Raw genomic sequence first — 24,422 nt, 5'->3', positions numbered from 1 at the left:
GTTTTACAATTGTATTTAACTCACATACATCGTTGCCTCTTTTTTCACTTTTCTATTACCAGTTTAAAATTAACAGAGTCTGTGGTTTGTACTTTCCCTTCAGCTTACCATATTATCTATTCTGTTTTATCTGCTAGGCTAGGTGAAATTTTTCTTCATTGAATACATTGCCATATGCCAGAGTAAAATGGAATAGTTTCACTGAGAGCAACACTGATTAACCTTATGTGCTCAGACAGCATTGACAGCTTTGTCCTTCTCACTGGGATATTCCTGTTCAGGAATCCTTAGTATCCCAACTGCACTTAACAGCACCTTGCGTAATTCACCTGTGCTCCCTCCATGCAAGCTCATGACACTTCCGGCAAACATCATTTTGAATTAAATTCACAGCTAGGCATTTTTGGGTTTCTAAAACTAGTATCATTAATTCCATGGAAAGTGCTAATTAATACTTGCTTTTAGGGTCTGAAAATGAAGTAATGAAGCGTTAAACTCCAGCACACTTTTCTTAGCTCCAGAATTTTCCTGGAATTAATAACGCGCTGGGTCCAATGACTTTAAACTCTTTGAGTTACGCTGAACCAGTCTGGAGCAAGTTGCTTCAAACTGACTTTTAATTACAAGACATACACATTTACAGGCATACATACATAATCACACTTGCATATATGCGTATCTGTACATGTAAATGTGCATGCAACATGCGCCTGCATAGTCTGTATTCTTTATGTTGCTTGACTTCTTACATTATACACTTTCTGAAGGCAGAAATCTTGCCATTTGTGTGTATTTGTGGTGAAAAACATCCACCACTTTCTAAGGCAAGATGCAGGTGATCTTCAGAACAATCTCCCTGAATGTCACCATCCTATAATCTATATGAGCTTTCTATAGGAGGCTAGCTGCAGAATTACATTTCAACAGAGCCTGAATTAGATGCAACTTTCTGTAATACCGACGAATTTCATTTTTACTCCCTTTGTAGCACTCCTCTGCCATTCACACTTCTTGAAATAGGGTATAAAATGAAGCTATTATGGCATGATAGAGCATTATATTCCCTTTTTAGATTAACCATATACAGTACAAGACCACAGAGAATAAAGCCCTGTGCTGCATGCATGTGACGTGTCTAGTAATAATAGGACCTGTTTCAGTGGGGTTACACCTGGTCTGAATTTGACTCAGTCTGAACTGCAACTAAGCCTTCATTTACAACATATTACATGCAATTAACTAGAGACCTTGTAATGCAAGAAAAGCTTTCACTCAAAGTCAGCTTTGCATCTCACTTAGGCAGATCCCAATAAGAGTGATAATAGAGCAGCAAAACACCTGTAATGCTCACATAATTAACACAGCTTTTATCCTCTACACCCTATCATAAGGAGCTTCTTGCAAAATATTGCTGAATATATTGTGTTCTATTGTTCTACTCTAAACATGTCCTTTTTAAGATTCATTTCATTAAGCAGCATTTAATTGTGTCCTTTTACACAGATTTAATTACATAAATATACAAACTTAAAACTTACAGTCTAAAACAGAAATCAAAGGTAAGAATTAGGCAGTTGTTTTTTAGTAAAAGTTAGACACAAATTCTCAGATGGGATCTTCTGTTTTTCGTGCAACTGTCAGCAATCTGGGCATGGAGTCGAGCAATGAAAAAATGAAATCTGCATATATGACAAAATTATTTTGAGCAGCATGGTGAAGAGCTAAGAGGTTATCTTTAGAGCCAAGTATGCTAGATGAACGAGCAATACTGATAGCAAGATGTGTATCGACACTGAAGGTGAGTCTGAACTACTCACACACTGGTTCTAAATTAGCTGAGCCAACTCACGAGAAGCACTTGGTTGTCTCAATGGAGAATTCAGTGAAGGAATGAAGATTTGATCAACATGAAGCTATAGCAAAAACACGTCAAGACAAATGGAATGGGAAACAGAACACAGAAAATCACAGTCCTTCTCTGGAATATTATTGCATGTAGTAGAGGGAGACTGTTTCAGACAGTATCGGCAGAAATGACAATGCAAGAACCCTCTAAAAGGCAGACTGAAAACAACCATTTGCCTCAGAAAGAAGATGAATAAGAGGAGACATAATAAGAATATATAAAATATTGAATAAAGAAGGAAGACTGAGAACATGAGGGCTCCCTGTCTTAGAACTATGAGACATTCTGTTAAATTCAAAAACTGGATAATTTAAACCTGATAAAAGGACACACTCTGCTTTTTTTATACAGTGCATAATTAGACTGTTGGGCTCTCTCCTGGATATACTTTCACTTTTCTTGGTGAATAAAATACTTTCATTTGTATATCTTAACTCTGTTTTTAGTCTTCTCTCTCCATGTTTGCCAAGGGAAACTGGAGAAATTAATACATAGACACTTGTCTCTAGATATAAAGCAGTTCAGAGAGGAGGGCACTAACTAATTATACAACAAATGCTCTATACAAGGAGCTTATATGAGATGAGGAAATCACTGAGAATCCAATACCTGCTTGCAGAAACACAGACTCTTGTCTTCCTCGCTGATATTAATCCACTGCTGCCTAAGCTCACCGTACAAACCTGGGTATCCCTTTCTAGTGCTCTCTGTGGAGCACTCCCTGATGCTTAGTTTCAGATCAGCCCAGAGCAAAGCGATAGGAGCCAGAACAGCCAGGATCTGGCTGTAATTAACCACACTATGTTAATTGCCCCTTCCTGTTCTGATGACATCAGGGAAGCAGGGGCAGAGCCTGGGGTAAAAAAAAAAGTGCTGCTGTGCATTCTCAGTTTCTTTCAAACCTTGGAGGAGATCCCAAAGGGATCCCATGCTTACATGAAACTGAATTTTAACAGTTATGAGATGGCTAAAGTGTATTCATAGTTACGTCTGCCTAGACCCAAAGAAAGTCTCTTGTAGTAGGTGGAACTACCCCTGATTTAAACACCTTGTAACTGACAAGGAATTTGGCTCATTTTCTGAAAACTGACTTTAAATTTGGTATCGCAGCACTGCTAAGGGACTAGAGAAATACAGAGGTTCTGAATTTCAGATCATATAGAACACGAAGTCCCAACCTCCTGTGTTTATTAAAGACCAGCTAATCTTTTGTGAAGGTTTTGAACTGGTACTTTTAATATCATGGGAAGTGATTACCCCCTTACACTCACTCTAGGCCATGCTGCCTCTCAAAAAGAAGTGCTACTGAAGTGCAAAGTCTAATAATTGTCACAGGTAGCAGATATAACATTAAGTACATCCTGACAAAAGATTAATAGCAGGGGTGCTTCACTGCAGGACTGAGGCAGGTAACCAAATGAGTAAATGTCAAATGAAGGATTATCCTCATTTGATGCTATTTCATATGCCTCCCTTCTGCATAATCTCTCCCAGCTGAGACCTAAAACAGGTGTTTTCAAATGCACAAAGTAGAAGCTCTACCTGGTGTGCTAAAGGAGATCCACTATTAGTTGTCAGCAGGAGCAACATCTTCTTTTCAAGTACTCAGCCAGTAGTCAGGATACAGCATTACACTGCAAGCTGACAATGACAAAGCACCCGCCAAGTCAAGCCCTATCTGGATTGTGCTAAACTATTATTATTTATTATTTATTATTCAAACTGCAGTAGTACCCATGTCAAGGACCAGAGCCTTTCTGTGCTTGGCTTTGTAAAAACAGAGCCCAAAACGCGGCTCCTTTCATTTGATTTCTTCCTCAACATCCCACAGCGCTCATATAGAGGGTCCTATGCTGAAAAGCTGTGTGAAGCATGGGATGTAATCTTTTAGCCAGAGGATGTACTTTTTTTAACCAATGCAAAGACCAGTGAGGTCCTGGAGACACTTTCTTAACACAAGTAGCACCTTTGCAAAAACAGGTTAAAAGAGCATTGAGCCTGCAAAATCAAACATACGAGATCTAAACCTGCCCATATCTTCCTGTGCTGACTCATCCCTTTTCCCTCCTGCAGGATTCATAACTCGTTCCGTGCACAAGATGCACAACAGTCTTCAGTGAGTGACCCTCTGGTATTTTTCTTCTCCTTGCCCAGAGTATTGCCCATAGGCCTTCCTTCTATTGTATTTAAACCACCAGTGAATACGTAATTACTGATACCCTCCTGAGTTTCTCTACTGTGCTCATCGCTGTATAATCTAAGAAGTGCTTCACAAAACATTAATGCTTTCAACCTCCCTCTGAGGTGAAGGGGAAGGACTCACTTTGCACAGGAACATGAATCAAAGAAAGATGAAAGTAAAAAGTGCCACTCATTGTGGTTGCCCAATTTCAGACATGGAGACCAGACCTCCTGGGTTAGTTAACATGACACAGCACATGAAATGTTCAAAACAGCTGTCAGGAGCTTCAAGCCATGGCTGTGAGCAATTCGGCTCCTCTGCAGAATTAAGAGTAGTATGCTGGGCCTCCAGAAGAGAAACTGTATGAGCCTGGTGGTCATTTCTGACTAGTTCAGTTTGCCCAGCATCAGGCTGGGATTGTGTTGCAAGAGCAGGGTCCACCCTCCAGGCAGCAAACAACCTGCTGAGAGGCTCCCTCCTCTCTTACAGCTGCCGGGGACAGGTGAGGTGGGGTCCTGCGGCTCTGCCTGATCCAGGGAGGATGTTCAGCCTGTGCACTGAAACAGGCAGGGGCCGTGCTAAAAAATACTGTGCAATCCTGAAATTAAAGATGGTATCGAAGCACAATCACAAGGGGGCAGTACCTTCATTCACCTTAACGACTGGCTATATAAAAGCATTTTGTCCCAGCTCGCTTAACCTGGACAGTGCCTGGTCTGACTCCTGTCTCCACTGAAGACCACTTTCTTTTTCACGTTCAGGGAAGGCTGTTATGGCTGAGCAGACAGCTTAGCCTCCACAGGCTTCCCAAAGACATACCAGATTAATCAGAGCTGCAGCTGCAGGGAAAGGTCCTCCTATCTCTCTGGGGACCCTGGACTAGAACATGCTCAATGCTTAGTCTATTTAACACATGCTAATAGAAGCCTCTTAAGGGCTTATTACTCGGCTGAATGGGACAATTTCTCAAGAACAGCAAAGACCACATCTATACCATCTAGGCAACACCCCTGGCAAATTGTAGCTTCTCAGTGAATAGGTAGCAAGAGGTCTTTTAGTTTGTATAGAAAAGTCTATTCTTCCCTAACTTCATTCTGAGAAATGAATAACTTTGCTGATGCTTTTTGGAAATACTCAGCATTAGATAGGTATCTGCCATGAAAAATGCTGCCAAGTGTAAACTATTTGGGCTAAGTTAAAAGTGACTGGAAACAAGATCTAAAAGTAGAAGGATTATGTAATGTTAAGTATAGTTAATGCTACCGATGTTGCCTAAAATACAAATTCTTCCTGTCTCGCAATTCCATCTAGTGGCCTGCTGAACTGTACCATTTTCTTGCAGCAACTCATATGAGATTTACCTGCAAGTTTCCAGAAGCTGGGATTTTACACTAGGAAAAGTTTTTTCTACACTTTGATCACTGTTGCAGACATGATGTTAAATGGGATAAACCTACAGTTTGATTCAGTACAGCAGTCCTTGTGCTGAATGTATTATTTACAAGACCGTGAGTTGCAATAAATTAAGTTTTACTGATAGTCTTGTTGCTATTTAGTCTTGGAATTTATTAAAGCAATGAAATGTGGCTTGGGTTTAATACCTTACGTCACTGTTTATTTTGGTATAAGTCTTTTATAGACAGATGCACATGGGAGAAGTTAAAGGGCATCAACAGAAGTGAGTTGCAAAGCTGGAAAAAGAGCTAGCTCTCTCCCCTTCCTTCCTTTCCACTGGGAAGAATGGAGAGGTACGCTTCCCGCTTTGCATGTTGAATGGGCATCTCTTATCAAAAAGAAAAAAAAGATTAATTCAAAATGGTGTGAAATTTATGCATGCCTGGAAAGTATGACCAGGAAGTGCTGAAACCTTCAGTCAACCATAGGCTCAGTCACACAAGCCTTGCTTTCTTCAGTGACACCAGTTCACAAGACTCACTGTTCTATTCCATAGCACCCTTACTCAGTCTCTGCCTATAACTTACTCCGGTTCCAAAACTGTCTTCAGCAAAACTATTAATCTGACGCTGGCTTTGCAGGGATGGCCCTTAGGTTTGTGATTCTATGTGTCAAAAACATATACCAACCATTTCCAGCTGTGGAGGAAGAGTAAAAGGAGAGAAGACTTACTCCACTGTGAAGACTATGCCAATTTTCATGCACTATTTGCTTTACCAAAGTTACAAGCAATGGAAAAGGAGGTTAGTAATTGAAGTGCCATCCCATCTTAACGACAGTGGGGATAGTACACCTCCACATAGTACATGTATTTAACAGATGTGGTCCAAAACTGCTGCCAGCTACTGACATAAATCATATTCCACATTATGGAGCTTCGTAATTGGGACCATGGTTTCATAGATTGCAGAGTTGTATTGCAGAGCCATGATATCATACCTGTGAAATACTATACAGCTATTCAAGTACATCAGAGCTATGAAGCACGACTATTGAAAAGAAGTGCTTAAAAAAACCCAACAGCACTTATGCTAATATAGAATATTTACAGTGCTGTCACTTTCAAAGTTTGGCAGGCTCATGGTTTCTAACACACCAGTTGCATGCCCCATTTTCTCCAAAAGTGCAAATCCCCATAGCTGGTTTTTGAAGTTGTAAGTGTGTCATTTTTGCTGGAGAGGCATGTTTGAGCCTTGCCAAAAATGGGTCTTTTAGATCTCAAGAAATTGCTGTGGGGACTTGCTCCTTCGCCTCATTGCAAGTTGAAGGTGGAGGCTGCTTTTAAGCCAAGAACCAGCAGCACTCTTTGTTTGAGTGCCATAAATGCAAAACCAATACTTTCTGAGACTTTGGAGAGGTAGGGGAATTTTTTTTTGAATACCAGAGGAGCTTTTCTCAGTTAACATATAGCAATGTCACAAATACAAGAATGTTCTGCAGTTGCACCTCCATTTTTTCTGCTGCTTCTCCTCATTTTCTTCCACTCCCTTTTTTTGACATTCTTGCTTTTGTTCCCTCTCCCTGTGCCCCATTTGCTTCCCTTTCCTGTACAACTTCTGCCCATCTCTTCCCTTGCTACTCTGCTCTTCTGCCTCCAGAACAACTGTTTTCTTGCACATGCAAGTGAAGTGGCCAAGTGCAAATCACAGCATTTCTGATGATACTGGATGATAACAGTACTTCCTTGATATAAAAAAGATAATTTAGCCACAGAAAGTTTAATCTTTCAATATACGAACTAAAATATGAAAAAAATTTGGAGATGAATACCAAGAAGTTCTAGCCAAACATTTTAATTGACAGTACCACGCATCTGTGCTTTAGTCTCTGATGATTGTAATGTGGGAACTTTCACTGTCCATTACATCTATGGCCAGAAGAACCCAAGTGACTTAAGTCACAAACCTATCCTAGAGCTCCTTCTCTGAAAACAGATTCCTGAGCACAGATACACACACTGTTACGGCTGGTCAGATGGCGTATTATTTGCACTGGTGTCCTGGTTTCGGCTGGGATAGGGTTAAATTTCTTCCTAGTGCTGTGTTTTGGATTTAGTATGAGGAGAATGTTGATAACACACTGATGTTTTCAGTTGTTGCTAAGTACTCTCCTAATCCAAGGACAGCTCCTGTGCCTACTGACTGAGCTAGGTACACAAGATGGGAGGGAACATAATCAGGACAGCCAGCCCAGCTGGCCAACGGGGTACTCCATACCATGTGACATCATGCTCAGTATATGAATGGTAGGCGTAATCCAGGAAGTAGCGATCGCTACTTGGTTATCGGTCAGCGTGGGTGGTGAGCAATTGCATTGTGCATCACTCATTTTGTATATTCTATCATTATTATTATTATTTTCTCTTTTCTGTTCTATTAAACTATCTTTCTCTCAGCCCACGAGTTTTTCTCACTCTCACCCTTCCGATTCTCTCCCCGTCCCACCGGGGAGGGGGAGTGAGCGAGCGGCTGCATGGGGTTTGGCTGCCTGCCAGTTTAAACCACGACAACTGGACAATAATATGCCAAAAAGTCCCTTGTGGTTAACCTTTCTAAGCAAGAAGAAAAGTATTTTGTACTTTAAATTAAGCTCCAGTGAACATACATTACAGAAACTGCCAAATACACATATTCACAAAACAAAACAGTTACTTGAAGATGTGAGTATATATTCACAGCTGGATGTATGCGTATGACACAGAAAATGAGAATATACAATATAGATAGAAAATTCTATTCTTACCTTATTGCACTTGCAGATAAGTGGCCATAAGAACCACTGGCTGAGGAACTGCTACGAGAATTATTGAGAATTGTGACCAAGGAATTTGGAGATGTCCGTATCATGGTCTGAAGGTCAAAGCTGTGATCAGATAGGGGGGATATGGACAACGTACGCTTTCGGCTTGGTCTAGCTGACAATCTCGGACTCGGAAACCTGGCGCCTGTTATGTAAACACAAATAATTATCCACCAGGGTACTTAATCGCATTTATTTTTTATCAGTGATGGGTAGAGGGAGTCGCAAGACACCAACACGCTGTGACAAGCCCACTCTCTCCACTTGTGATCTACTGGCTATGATTGAGGAAAATTAGGAAGAAAAATCTATCTTCCTGTGGCTTACCTCAGGGGAGCTCTGTTTATTAATGTGCAAGCAAAATGATAAATTGCTAAACAAAAGGAAAAGACTTTTATGAGTTATCCCTCTCATTTCTGGTGATTTATGAATCTGATGGCTTCTTAGACATTCACATCATTAATTCAACCACGAGCAACGAGACAGTGGTTCAGATCTGGGCTACCAGCAAACCCAAACCCACATCACTTTAATACATACAGCCAAAGCTAAACTTGTAAAATATAGTCTGGAAATGAAGAGGCAGCATTTCCTTTGTTGACCATAATTCTGCCTGGTCAATACTTGATGCAAAATTAAAAATCAGGACTGAAAAAATGATAGAAAAGCCAGCTCTATCAGCAGAAGTCAAATTGACATTCACAGCATTAGACTGAGAAACAGTAGGCTTTATTTGAATTTGTCCAAGATCCCATAATACTCTTGTGTTGGGGTGTACAGGGGCCTACGGTTGCCAAATTTCTTTAAAACGAGAGATTAAGCTTTTCAAAGCAGCGAAGAGAAGGCAACCATACAGATACCATTTAAATAAATACATATTCTCTGTGCTGCTCTGAAAATCTCTACCTCTTCTGGTCTATTTTACCATGTCATCCCAACTCTCTGCAGTCCTGACAGAAGATATATCACCTCAAATTTCTTCCCTTTATTTAATTATTTTCGATCTCAATTGAGATCGAGAAGAGAATTAGCTTCCCCACTGCGTACTGAACTATTTCCTTTAACATTACTGCTGCTTCTACCTTTTTAATCCTTTTAACCTGTAGTAAAGGACTGAGTCTAATGATCCTGACAGCCAGGGTCATGCAGGTCTTGGGTTTGATGCCTACTTTACAGCTACTTCTCCCAGAGTCCCTGACATTCTCTGTAACCTGCTAATAATTCACAGTTGGCCACAAGCCTCCATTACAGGTCTGCTTTTCCTAATTCTTGCTCATCTCTTGGTACTCAGGACCTTTTTTCAATAGGGTATTTAAGCTTATGTCCCTATCATTAACCAGGGGAAGAGCCCAATCGACTCCAATTAGATTCACCTCAAGGATAGAGCTGGATTAGTATCTGCCATTAGTTCTCCTTACACACCTGAGCGGGTTGCCCTTCCTTCTGTGCATGCTATGCAAGATTTTCATCTGGTATTAAAAGCTGCCACTTTATTGCTGTTGTGATTGTGTGATCAGATCTCTGTCTATAGTCCTTCTCCTAATCTGTGCCTAGTTTTGCCTCAACCAGCCAACATGGATGTCAATTCTCTTTGGCATCTGGCTAATAGAGAGGTTTTTTTCCTTTGTGCTCTGTCTCTGCAATAGGCCTCAGCCCATACCGCTTCAGTCTTTCAATGAATATTCATGCTCTTGATTCATCATTTAAAACTTAGGCATAGCCATTTATTTCTTCCTAAAGCTACTACACGTTATTTTATGTAATCTGTTTTATCTCCTTTTTATGAGCTTGCTATTGTACTGTGTCTGCTTGATATTTTATCAGTGCTGTGCTTCGTGTCTTTCAAAGGCAGAGATCTTTTATTTGAGCTAAAATAAAAACCAACAATGATCAGCAGCTATAAGAAGCTGCAACGTATTTAATAAGGAAATACAAAATACATGTCATGGTAAAACATTACTAAAAATAGTAATACTTTGCACTTACATCTTTCATCCACAACCCTCCTCTGCTGACTGTTCAGGCAGCATGAATGAGAACAACTCTGAAGTCAGTAGCAGTAACGTAATTTGCCTCAGCTGACGATATAATTCAAGTGCTTTATAGGTGAACAAACTCTGTTATGGCGGTTTTGCAAGGGGATAGCTAAGTACAGATGTTCCTGGTTAAACAGCAAGTGAAGGGGAAAGGAAGACCTGCTATAGTCATTGGCTGACCAGCAAAACGAGATGTTACTCAAGCACTGCTACCACAGTATCATGTGTTACTACCAGCCATCCTAATGCTGTGCTATATATGACAGCAACAGTCTGTGAACATAATTATGAACCCCCTGTTTTCCTCAGATTGATGGGCACAGCCCTCATCGTGCCAGCAAGAAGGCATCAGAGGTGCTCAGAGAGGACAAGCACAGCTCCCTCTCTTTTGATAAGCAAGACCTAGTTAAATTTCTGTATTTACAACTGAGAGTCACCATGTGCTACTGATGGCCATGTATGAACAGTTCCAAATGTGATTTCCAGAAGAAACACTTTCAAAAAATTACTTCTTATGGATTTGAAGTCCAGTTTTGAATCTGTACAACTACAAAGGGATTGCCACTTATTTGAGAAATTCATTACAAGCCTGCTAAACATGGACTGATGGCTACTGGTGCTAACTAGAGAGGTTTGATCATAGGTTTGATCAAAAAATGGAGCAGTTGTTAAGAATACTAGCACCTGAGCATCTCTCCTTTGAAGCTAGACTGGGCAATAAAAGCAAAAGACGACAGTTGCGTTTTGCTGTTTCTGCAATCAGACACCATTTATTTTCCATGCCACAACCGCCCAAGCGGACTCGTTGGTACTTGAGCCCGCATCTCAGAGAGGACTGAGCAGGCATTACCGACAACTGTTGGAAGCTCTTACAATCTTGGAGAGAAGCACGGTTACCCCCGACAGATCACACAGGAGGGCAATTTATACTCCCTGCGGTGCCCTGGGGATTCTCAAAAACTGCAACGACTTCCCTCCTCCTCCTCCCTGCCCTTTCTGGACTGAGCCCGTCCCCTTTACCCCTTGCCTAAGTCACACCACAGCTCTTGTAAGAGGCCCCCCTCTGCCCACCGCCCATTAAACCTCCCCCTTGCCTGCCAGCTGCTGCCAGGGCATCCCCGTCCCCGCTCTGCAGGGGATGCACCAGATCTGCGGCCAGTGACGGAGAAAGACGCTCCTTCCAGCTGCGAGGGGCAGAGCCCAGGCTTCAGCCACACCACGCAGCGGTCTCGGGCTTCCTCTTCTCCTCCAGACAGCGCCTGCTTCAGGCACCACCTAGATCTGGGAATTTGGCAGTCCCCTCCATCTACCTGGGACGGGAACAACCTCCTAAGGGCCAACAGTCTCCTGCAAAAAGGGAATATTTCTGCTTCACAGCGAGAGCCAACGGCTGAGGCCAGGCGAGAGCTCTACAGAGTCTGACCACAGGAGAGGGGGATTCGCTTCAAGGGAGGTCACGACTTTCAATATTGAAAATACAATTAAATGGAATTACTGTTTTTTCAGATCTTCATGGTTTAATTAGGTTTCACATGCCTAAAAAGTCTTAAGCATGAGCTGACCACTCATTACACTGCAGGACATTTGCTAAACCATTCATTTAGCATAACATCAGTCTCAGTTAGCATGTTACTATAAAAAGGAATAGGTCACAATTTGTCAGTGCCTCTGAATGCTAAACCAAACTTTTCAGCCTTGCCCAGGCACTTATTTTAAACACAAACACTTCAATATTTATTTAGCAATTTGAGATGTTCATCTGCTCACAGTATTCTCCCACCGAAGCATTACAATCCTCACTCGATAATGCTTTAAAACCAAAAAATGCAGGAGCACTGATTCACTAAAAATCCATTTACCTCTGTGCAAGTGCTGAAAAAAACCCATCAGCTTTGGCAAAGCATGCAAATGGAAGCTGACAGTGAAGAGTTGTTTAGGAATGTCACCTTTTTGGAGTAGACGTTATAGTAATAAAAAGTCAGTACTTGATAGTAAAGACTTGAGTGTGCCAACAAAAAATCCAGCAGGTGTCAGAAGAAAAGATCTTATTCCTGGGGTGGAGATCAATTCTAAAATAACAGATATCTATCTCTATCATAAATTTCAAAAATTGAATATGCCATCCAGCAAATTTGCCCATGAATTTGATTTCTGAGTTGAAGTTTTTAGCATTGCTTAATCATTTATAAGGCAATCTTCAGACATGTATCATTTATTCCATCCCTTTAAATCAAACTTCATCAAACCTTTTTTATTCCATCCCTTTAAATCAAACTTCTTTGAACCTGTCTCAGGCACTAGTTTTTGTTGAAGGCTATGAACATGGGAAATTTCTTTTTTTTTTACATTAAAGCTTTTTTTCTTTCGTTCTTTTCCTTCTGGTTTCTGCTCACAGATGTGTAAACTTTGTTTTCACTTCATGAAAGTTTGTCATAAATTTTGTCTTAGTTTTCAAAATGGTAAATCTGTCATCAGCATGAGAGGAAAAGGAATGGCTTTGCTACTCCACCCTCATTCTCCAACTGTGCCTGAAAATCAGAAATCAAACCCAGTCCAGAGCTTCTCACATTGGCGTAACTCTTCAGGCTGGCCAAATTCTTTACGCCAGTTGGGTTGCTATCAGTGTCTCTAATGCCAAAAGGTGTAGGTCAGTGATGAATACCTTTGAAAAAGAAAAACCTCCCATTCTGAGTGAGCGTAGGCAAGAGTTAATCAGAGTGAGGATATTAATATTCTCAGGGTGAATCTAGAAACCTCAGGGAACATGCTTGCCTTCCACTAAACACCATTTAAAAGCAGAGCAAAACATATTCCCCAAGTGAAAAATGCAGGTATCAAACCCAAAAGGCTGTGATTTTTTGAATTATTTAAATGCTTAAAAGACAGTTTTGGCATACAGTATCTTTACAGCCACAAGAAGGAATTTCAGTTTACCCCATCTACTCCCCTCCTAGCTACTTTGATGTTATACTTAAAGGTAGCACATATGACCCTTTGAGATCAAGCAAGAAGACGGGAAGACTTGGTCAGGGATTCTAGCCACCAAAATTCTGGTCCATTTTTCATGCCACGCAGGACAGGATGAAGTAAAATGACAACCAAGCATACACAATCTTGGCCTTATTATTCCACAGTATATGAAGACAGTTCATGGACAGTGAAGTTCAGAGCTTCAAGAAGTCCACTGCTCTTTAGGCAAGATTTAACTTTCTGATTAACACTTCTCTCACTCGTCCCCCTTTTGAAATCAGTTTTCCAGCACCACAGAGCAAAACAAAAGGCCCAAAACTGCACAGACTGTATGTAACATGCTTTTATGCCTACTGCATGCTGTTGGAATTATTATTTGTACTACTGGAGGGTGGAGATGCCAAATTACTGTGCTAGATGCTGTACAAACACACAATTAGGAGACAGACTTGCTTCACAAAAGAAGAACAATGTCCTGCTTGTGTCTATTTGGTTGTTGTGTGGAATAAATGAGCAGCAGCCTTCGAGTGAGTTGAGTCAACTTGCTCAGAATTTGATAGCAGATAATGAGGGAAACTACCAATCTCTCTTCTGTTTCCTTTGACAAGACTGGGCAAAGGCGAAAGAGTACTTTTAAGATCACCTTGCAAACCCTTAAGAAGAAAGATCCAAACAAATGGCATTGCTTTGCATTGATCACTGTACTTTGTTATTAAATGCAAACATGGGCATTCTTATTGTTTTTTAAAAGAAAGTCTTAATATCGGCTTCCTGCTAATTGTTTTGTTCTCATTTCTAATCTAAAATTCTGACAAAGAAGAAAGAGGTTTTCTTTAGCATGATGAATGATAGGACATTCAGATTCCTACTTAATGACAATTAATTTACTGTACACCCATGCAAGTTAGGATAGTTTTAATTAGTTTTTACAAAGTAAAAGGGTAACTTCATACTCTATTTAGATAAAAGCAGCTATTGCCTGACTAAACACATTCTCATCAAATACAGAAGGTGAGCTGAGTGACCTTACTAGGATTCACTCTTATTTTAATTCTCTATTTACTGTTTAAAAATAACCCATTTGCATAACACTGCTAAACATTTTTTGTCTTTAACTCTGAAATAATCCCTAATTGAAAAGTTGCTGCTATAATGAATCTCAAATGTGTGATCTTAACTTTTAAAAACAAACACAAAACAAACTAAAGAGCACATTTCAAATATATCGTAGCTAAAGCTGATGACAGCAGATATCCTTATTAAAGATAGTGTTTAGGTACCTTTTATGAATGGGCTGAAGTTATGGGCAAAGGTCAAAACATTTTCCCTTAAGTAAGAAGCAATAACGTTCTTGGGATGCAAAAGCTGTAATTCTATGTAGATTACAGCATACACAATCTCTAACACATGAAGGTCCTTTGCGCAAACGCCATTATTTATATGAATACTGCAATGTCTTCTGTCTTTCTTAAGTTTTTAGGCATACATCTGGGTATCTATTTTCCTATAGACTGAACAGACCCATTCAGTCAAGTCTGCCTCCAAATATGTGGTTTGCTACTGCTACCTACATGCATTCAGAAACTCTCTCCCAATAGGAGACCAATAGGAACCCAAAACATTGAAAGTATAAAATATCTCTGCTCATTGCAGGGGGGGTTGGACTAGATGACCTTTAAAAGTCCCTTCCAACCCAAACTATTATATGATTCTATGATCCCTTTACTTCAATGAAGTCATGTCTATTCATACAAGCTGGGAATTTGTTCTTGCAATTGGAACACAGCAGCAGATTTACATTACCTGAACCATGCATAACAGAGTTTCCATTCTGCAAGATATTAATATGCATCAAATGCATTAGCAGCATACCTCGTCTCTCCCTATTCCTCTCAAAATCCAAATCAGGAAGCATCATATTCTTAAGCTTTCAAGCACTAAAGCCTGCACATTAATTTCTGGTTTAAGACCAGACTACTTGTGTGGGTTCATTATGTTTCTGAAGTGGGTTCAAGGTATGTTACATTAGTGTAAAATCACTATGCATGCTACCAGTGCAGTGAGACTGATAACAGAAACTGAATTAAAAAATCCTTCACTATCAAGGTAACAGAATGAAAATAGTTTCCCTGCCCAGTTCCACAACTATCTGTCTTGCCTGTTTCTTGTAAAAATTGTTGGTCAATCAACTACTTCACACTCTCAGGCATGTATTCTGCAGGGCTAGCTATCTATATTCCCATGCGTTCCAGAGGTGAACCTCCCAGTTTCCTCACTCCTTGAGATCAGCAGCTATGGCATGCACCCAACATTAGGCAAGAAGAAACTGCATGCTAACAAAAAAGTTAAAAAGCTGCGGGACAACAAGGTGGTCTAATGCTATTGTATTGCTCTGTTCTACCAAGCAAGAGTCAACAGTCACCACCTTTTCTTGTCACCACCTTTTATTTCCCTTGTTGGAAGGAACCAAGTACATCCCAAAAAGCATGTAAGCATCTTATGACCAGAGGGGAGTGCTTTGCGTAATCGCTTTTGGCTGATCTGGCTAAGTAGTTTGGAATGGGGTGCTCTCTCTTCCTCCTTTACCAGAGAAAGGAAGACAGATCAGAGGTCTGAAAGATGCTGAAGTGGGTAAAGAAGGCTCTTAATATTAGGGAAGACTAAGTCAGGATCCTTGAGAATTCAGCAAACTGCTTCACCTTAGAAGTGGTCTCAAAGTGTATCGGTCTATGATACACACCTTGTAAGCATGGCTACCACTCTCTAAAAAGGAGGGGAGCGTGCTCTCCTAACGAAAAAAACAGATGCAAAACTACTATTAATAGAGAGCTCATCAGGGAATACTCACCCTAACGACGAAAGTGAGTTACTGATTGTGAATAGAAAAGGACATTTTCAAAAGCACTCAAGCCCTGCTGGAAATAAAATTCGTAACCTGTTTTCAGGAGCAGTCCTGTTCCTCTCCTGACTTACTTTCAAAGTTTACTTTCAGACTTGACATAACCCTTGTACATTTGGCAATCAATGCTTTGGCCCTCCAGCCTCATGAGGAGGCTTACGTTGACTCCCACTTCCCTATCTGCGTGGGTTAGACCAGGAACAATCCACGTGGTTCCCTTTGCAGGACTGTCTATATTTCTAGAAAACATCACTTACTATCCATGGCGTGAAGATACTCCATATGAAGAGCACCGGCTCCAGCAGTGGCAGCTGAAGGAATGATGTCTGCATACGGGCTGCGCTGGCCTGCCAACAGAGCCATCTGATGATAATATTCAGCTGGACTGACGCCAGCATGTGGAGCTAAAAACACAACATAAAAAGCACCGTTAATGACGTAAGATAGACGAGAAGGAAAGTTTTATCACATTGCTGGTTTCTCTGGCTATTAAAACAGCTTGTTTATTTTTTAACGTAATGCAACATCTGCGGTATGCCACCACCGGTCAATATATTTCAACCAATGATACTGCAAAGACACCATTCAAAAAAACAGCAAGGCATAAAATATTAATGAGCTCGGTGATCTCATTTTTTTAATATTTATTATTAAGTGACTCAAAAAGTGACAGGCTGACAGCAATGGAAACAAGTATGATTTATTTAGTGATATAAAAAAGCAGGAAAACCTTCCTGGAGCTTTATTGCCATTTACCTCATCCCTGGCCCAAAGGACTCCATCTCTAAGGTAACAACGCGGCTGAACTTCCATAAGCATTCAAGTTTCTGCAGTCTCTGCTTAGAGGACCAGAAGATTTTCACTCACAGTTTGCGTATACGTTTAGGAGTAAACAAGGACAAAGTATGTTTTCAGGACAAATACCGGTTGTCCATGAACAACACAGGGGCAGTTTTTTTGGAGACAGACTAAAGTCAATGAATACGGCCATCCCACCCTTCAAAGTTCATATATAAGTGTACTTGACATATGGGTATGTTTGCAGAGTCAAAATCACGGACTAGATAGGCTCTACATCCTGTCACTGTGCTTATGAGTGACGCAGTCCTCATTAGGCCTTTCGCTCCTGTAAAAACAATTTGCGAGCTTTCTCCTCCCCTGCAGTTTTGAAGCATGCCATCAACTAATGGTTAACTCTGGACAAACACAAAAATCCACATAATTTTAGTATCGTCTCATCTCAGCAGGCTTCAGATGCTACAGTAAGCAGAGGGTCATTTCATGGGCTTGTGTGAGAAGTACTCATAAAATATGCTGGGCTCCATCTCCTTGATCCTGACTCTGACTTGCTATGTGTCCTGAGGTGAGCAGCCTTCCTTCTCTGCTCTCTACTTGTCCCACTTGTAAAACAGTCAAAATTTCCTTACACTCTGCTCACTGGAAGATGGTACATAAGTACATAAAACACTAACCTAAGTTCTTTAGGTTGATGGACTATACCCCAACAGATTATTTTTATATTCTTTCATATTATTTAATAAGATTTTTCTTTGATCCCAGCAACTGAATCTTGAATGGAAACAAAATTTTAAGCTGAAATTCTTTGAATTACCACATTAACCTGAATATTGTTACTTACACAGTATTACTAAAAAGGATAATTTATGTTTACATTAAAGAATCGGATCCTAAACGCAAACCTTAGAAGCAAAGAATCAACAGGAGGTAAACATGGCATTGGAGTTTGGAGAAAAGTTTATTCAGCAACGGCATTTCTAAAGTGTATAACCTGTCTTTATTTTTATCAAAGAAAATGGGAGAATGTGCTTTTGATGGTATAATGTTAAATATAACCAATTTCAGAAAAGGTTCAGAAAAATAAAAGTAGATCAAACAGGAACAGGAATAGCATAAAAAAAGAGCTGAGATAAATTAAAGGTTGTTGGTATTTTTTCCAAATTACAAATTGATTTCTCAATTAAATATAATCTACTTCAGCCACCACCACTTTCTGTGAAATGGCAAGAAAAATATTCAGACCAAATTTTAAAAGAGGAGTAACTTACACTGAATCACTGATTTTAAAAGTTTTACAGTAGTAGGCAACCACCATATCTTTCCAGACACACTTAAAATACTTCCTGAGCTTTCTGACATAAGTGTCTGGGTTAACTAACAATAACATTGGCTGCAAACTTTAAAATGAACTGCTGCAGAAAACATAGTGAGCACATAATTGCATTACTAAATGTTCCATGTGCTGAGAAATGCTCTGGTGCTCTTTAAAGATCATTCCTTACTACCTTCTTCAAACATAAAAAATTAGCCTACTAAATGATGTATTGCATGAAGGGTAAATGAAGGGTAAACGTGAAGGCCCGCAGCCCTGAATTTTCTCCTGTTTATTCCTGTGTAGCTTCAGCTTTGCCCCTGCTTTTTTTACAAGGGGAGGTGTTTGCTTCTGCATTGCGGGCACTGCTGAGCTTAGTTTGAGCATTCTGCTCTACACACACTAACAACTCAGTCCTTACCCCTGCCCCAAACCCTCTGTGTTACTCAGAGGAGTCCTTGGCCACCCCCGGCCCACCGATTCTGCTGGCTAAGGTGAAGCGACAAGACAGAAGACACTCTACCATTACTGCTGCTGTGGCAGTCATTAATTACAGCTGGCAAGACTTGTAGTGAACATGAAACTGCTCTTCGTTATGTTCCAGATTGTTTTGGCTCCCGGCCATCCCCAGATCCGTGAGTCGACAGTCTGAGCCCAATAGCACACTGACCTAATTATCTAACTGGCCTAAAGCAATTAGGGTAGCAAGAGAAATATCACTATGATTTTCAGAAGAACAATAACAACTTACAAGTTTTCATAGTTCAAATGCTATATGACTTAAGCCATGGTGTCCATTATGTTATTAACACATTATGTGCATGTACCCCTTTAAATCACAGGGGGTTTTTATTTGCATTCTAGTAGTGCCCAAGCCATGACTTGGACTATCTGACCCCAGGAATCTACACCTGAAAAAAGCATTTCGTTGTATGTCTGACTGATAACACAACAAACTATGGATTCTAGAGAACAAATTTAACAGCTTTTCAATAAGCATGTTGTTTTACTGAAATACCTCCAATGCCTCAATCAAGTTACTGTCTTTTCATGAGGTGCTGCACAACACCTGGGCTGCGGTAACTGATCAAAGATGAGCTGTGAGCCTAGAGGAAACAAAACCTAAGATGTATTTGTTTAAAACCCAAAGAAAGAAGCTTAAGCTAGTAAGTTTAGCTTGTACTTATGAAAGGCTAAGGTTGTGTATACAGTCAGCGATCAAAGCTCAGGGGATGAGCATTACGACAGAGCGTACTCAACTGTGTTGTCCACACCTGAGTGTCCCATGCCATCTGAAAGCCCCTGGGTATCCAAGACACCTACATGAGGCTGGCCGGTATGATACAGGCCTTAGAGGAGAAAATGGCCTTTCTGAGGTGGCAGCTGGAGTTGAGGCAAGGTACTTCACAGACCTGAACTAACACCAACCACCCACGCTGTAGACAGATGAATCTTCGCACCATCATAGTTATGACGGAGCTCCAGACTCAGCTGCTAACATGCAAGTGTCTGTATTTGGGTGAACTGAATAGTTCTCTGAGGCTCCACTGGCTGCACTACCTAGATCTCACTGGACTATAATGGCAAAACAGCACACCAAGATCACAGATTTCTATACTCTAGAAACCTAAATTTAGGTGCCAGAATCGGGAACCAAATTCTACCCTGAGACATCCTAGAGTTTCAGAGAGATTACCACTGGCCTGGTGAATACGGCAAAGCACCTCTAGTAGGTCTCTGCCTTTCTGGAGTGTCACTTGCATGTTGCGTCAGATACCACTATGTGCCTACATCTATGCAAGTGAATTCAGCATTGTGTACCTGAGACCAAGAACGTACACAGGTTAATGTCATATGGTTGTGTGACAGGTGGTTTCCCGGAGCATATCTTAAGCATAAATGAAATTCTGCAGAAATGTGATCTGAAGATTATTGAAGGAAAACTAGTAAAGCGTTCTGCGTATTAGCTTTTGTGAAAAGCCCAAACATACATTGCAAGAATTTTCCTAATTCATGCCATTACATTATAGCTCTATCATGTTTATCCTATATCAAAAGGATAAAGCTCCGAAACTCCCTGAGTCAAAACATGTATTTCTAAGCATTCAAATTGTTCCTTCAAATTTTTTTTTTTTTTATGTTTTGGCTACAATAAAAAGGGTAGACTTAGCAAGGATTCAAACAACATCCAAAGTGCTGCTAGGAAAGCCCTATGTGCATGCCATATACCTTGACTGACATTAGGTCATTAAAATTTATTCTCATAAGAATATGTGCCCATAATTAATGGATTAACTGTAAAGGTATATGTTCTTATAAGCGAGGATTAATTAGTTATCCGTTTGGATAGGGTGCACCGCTCATTTTTCAAATTCAGCTAAAGGCAGTTTAACTCTGGTAAGTTTCTGCATACACTGGGAAGATCTTTCCCATAGTTAAAATAATAGTTTAATTATCTTCACTACATATTTGTTTGGGAGTGTGTTGTATATTACCTCTCTTCAGCAAATGCTACAATTCTGAAACGTTAAACTACTTATTTTATTCTTGAAAAACCTACTGCTAACAAGACTGAGCCTTTCTGCAACTCTATTCGTTGCTCACTTCAGCAAAATTCGCATTGAAATGAATAGGAAATGTGCCAGAGTAATGACAAGAGCAATCGCAGGAGTTCACTTCAACCCAAATAACCTGGAAAGTAATAGCCATGGTCGCACCAAGATGTAAAGCATCGATATTTCAAGTATACTGCCCACCATTTAAACTAAAGGGGATAGTCCTGATCATCAGCCACTTCTACATCAGCATCATTTCGTTTGGCCATATCATTGGCTAGGGTAAACTGAAATAATTCTACATAACTTTAACAGAACTATTGACTAAATATAACAAGTCCGTGCACCCTTTACATGGTTGAAAAATACTATTTTAATTAACATGCCTTTCGCACCTGAAGAACTCCATGGTAATACACTGACCTACACTCATGAAGAATCTGGCTCAGATACAGCGGATTTCTTGGGAGATCAGAATCACACCCCAGGTCATCTCCGCAAACAAAAGATGTCACAAGACATACGCTACTATTCCAGCTTAAATTTTGAATGAGGCAGGGCTTTCTTTTTTTCTTCTCCCTGAAGTTTCAACATTTGTGAGATGTACAAATGAGCCATGATCGGCTGATGAAGTATTGAAACATTTATGACATAATGAATATGTCTGACAAACCTGCTGAAGCTGCTTTGAACAAGGGGGGAAAAATGTTGACAAGATTAATATAACTTAAGTTGCTACAATGACAGAAAACAGGAAGCCTGTCTTAACCCACCGTCTGTTGGGCTGAGTCCACGGGCTGCCGAGATCATGGAGAGGGACGGGCTGCTGTGCAGGGACCTGATGTAGTCCATGTAGGGGTTAATGTACGGATGAGGGGTGCTGAAAGGAGACTCTGATGTTGCAGCAGGATTTCGGTGTGGGGAAATTCTAAGGAACGGAAGCTCTGAGTATGTCGGGCTACTAGATAAGGCAGAAGGCCTGGAAGAAAAAAGAAAGAAAAACAAACAAAAACCGCCAGGTTATCTATACAATAAAGAAAAATACTGTAAAGGTTATCTATACAATAAAGAAAAATACTGTAAAGGTAACACACTAATTTCTTGAAGAATAACAACTGGGTTGCACATGTAATAACTTCCACTAAAGTCAACTGCCTGGAAAGAAAATGGATAGGAAATTAATTCTTCTCTGTATCCATTATTAGCGACATTTCTCTGACCAATTTTAACCTGAGTTTATATTTGATTTAATCTTTACATCCCTCAATACCTTTCCCTCATGGAGTTCAGCAGAAAGTCACTTTAATTAGTGTGAAATATGCACCCTGTATACCACATATTAATTCTTGCTGCAATTTGGAAGACACACTAAGATGCTGAATCATTTACATCTTCAAAACCACGTGGCTATTGGAAAAAGAGTTTTGAGAGCTACACTGCACCCACTCCCTTCATTTGCTAGCTTACTCTTCCTGAAAGTGCAAGATTGCACGTTTATACAGAAGTCATTTCTGAAGACCCAAACTTTGTAAGCCATTAAGACAGCTGGGTACTTTGGAGCATTTTTTTATTGATGACCCTTCCCATGAAAGATGCAGAAAATTTGGTGGCAAGGGAAGAAAGATTGCTGAATACGTTTGGTTTTAGCATGGCACCAGAGACCGATGCCTTTAACAAGACCACATTAATTAACTACCTCATTCTTGCAAAGGGAGAGCTGTGGTGCCTTCTCAGGCTATGTGTATGAAGTTGTGATGAACTAAGGCTGAAAGCTGAGTTCACAGCTGACAAAAGATAAATAACCTGCCATAACCCTCCCCATCATCCCACCCTGTTGATATGACAGCGTCCGGGCTCTGCATGGAGACCCTCCTCTCACAGCATCCTGCCTCCAAAAGCACTGGAAAAAGTCCAAATTTCATCAGAAGGGGTTGGAGTGCCTGCCCTTGCCAACCTGCTCTTTGGCAAAAGACAATGATTAAGCCTGTCATGCATTTGCTGTAGTCTAACTGGTTGACCTGAACTAAATGCCTTTTTGTCCCTGTTTTTCCAATTAATTTAGCATATATACAGCACAGACACAGGCAGCAGCTGTGAGAGCAGTGAGGGCAGCCTGTTCCTTTGATGCTGCTGGCTTACAAAGAATAATAAAACAAGAAATGTATTTCTTTTCCTTTAACATACACATACCGTGATCAATGGAGATAGTTGTCATCACCTAAAAGGCCAACAGAACGTAATCTTACATAGGAGCCAATTCTGCCCTGCCATCAGCTCAGAAATGCTAGCATATGAGTGGGACAAAGATCAAAGTTATGCATTCCTAACACGATGCCACAAAATCCATGAGGGCTCATAAAATCTGGGGAATAAAGATTTTTCCTATCGCTCTTCTCCCTCTTTTCTCTTCTCTTCCTTATTTGGCTTTTGTGTGTTTCTTGCCCTCCTACGGCTTTCTGCAAGGTAAACCTGTTTAGCCTTCCTGTATGAAATTAACTCCTAGCGCCCAAGTTTGTTACAGAGCAGCATTCGTTGTGCGCAAGCAGCAGGTACCAGCAGCACAATCACTCCTCTGGCACCAAGCAAGTGACCCACGTGAAGCCCAGCCACTCACTGGTACACCTTCACTGTATTTAAAATGCACCGAGAACCTGAAACCAGAAGCCGTTTTCCACCACCGTGCAAAACAGGCATCTCCTCTCCTCAGAGCACTTTTCCTCTGCGTGGTTTTGAAGCACCTTCGTTTTACAGTGGAAATGCAGCTTTACTCTTGTTCGTACTGTGAAACCTGACCAGCCATGAAGCATTTGCTGTCTCGCGGTTCCCTGTCAGGCCGTGTGTGGAAGGCAGGAGCCTTAAAACTCACAGTGATGTAGGAAGCAAAAATACCACAGCTGGATATCACATTGCAGAGTGCATTTCCCATCCTGGCAGTGAGGAGAATACAGTAGTATAGCTGTCCTGGTTTTGGCTGGCATAGAGTTAATTTTCTTCCTAGTAGCTGATATAGTGCTGTGTTTTGGATTTAGGATGAGAATAATGTTGATAACACACTGATGTTTTAGTTGTTGCTAAGTAGTGGTTACAGTAGTCAAGCACTTTTCAGCTTCTCATGTCCTGGTCAGCGAGCAGCTGGGAGGGGGCACAGCCAGGACAGCTGACCCAAACTGGCCAAAGGGATATTCCATACCATATGACATCAGGCTCAGTATATAAACTGGGGAGAGTTGGCCCAGGGGCAGCGACTGCTGCTCGGGGACTGGCTGGGCATCGGTCGGTGGGTGGTGAGCAATTGCACTGTGCATCACTTATTTTCTATATTCTTTTATTATCATTATTATTATTATTGTTGTTGTTGTTATTGTTGTTATTATTGTTGTTATTATTTCCCCCCCCCGCTTCCTTTTCTGTTCTATTAAACTGTCTTTATCTCAACCCACAAATTTTACTTTTTTTTTTTCCTTTTCCAATTCTCTCCCCCATCCCACGGGGCGGGGGTGGGGGGGGGGG

At 40.7% G+C, this 24,422-nt stretch overlaps 1 protein-coding gene across 1 annotated transcript in view; it reads right to left on the bottom strand.

Moving 5' to 3' along the window:
- GLI3 (GLI family zinc finger 3) overlaps nucleotides 1–24,422 on the bottom strand; it is a 211,960-nt gene that overhangs the window by 47,657 nt on the left and 139,881 nt on the right. The window contains exons 5-7 of the mRNA XM_075142959.1: nucleotides 21,686–21,891; nucleotides 16,505–16,651; nucleotides 8,286–8,487 (exon numbers count right to left, since the gene is read on the bottom strand). Coding sequence (XP_074999060.1) covers nucleotides 8,286–8,487; nucleotides 16,505–16,651; nucleotides 21,686–21,891 — 555 coding nt within the window. The remainder of the gene's footprint in view (nucleotides 1–8,285; nucleotides 8,488–16,504; nucleotides 16,652–21,685; nucleotides 21,892–24,422) is intronic.

This window comes from Calonectris borealis, chromosome 2 (genome assembly GCF_964195595.1).
Source record: "Calonectris borealis chromosome 2, bCalBor7.hap1.2, whole genome shotgun sequence".
Classification (NCBI taxonomy): domain Eukaryota; kingdom Metazoa; phylum Chordata; class Aves; order Procellariiformes; family Procellariidae; genus Calonectris; species Calonectris borealis.
This window is presented reverse-complemented; position numbering and strand designations above follow the sequence as displayed.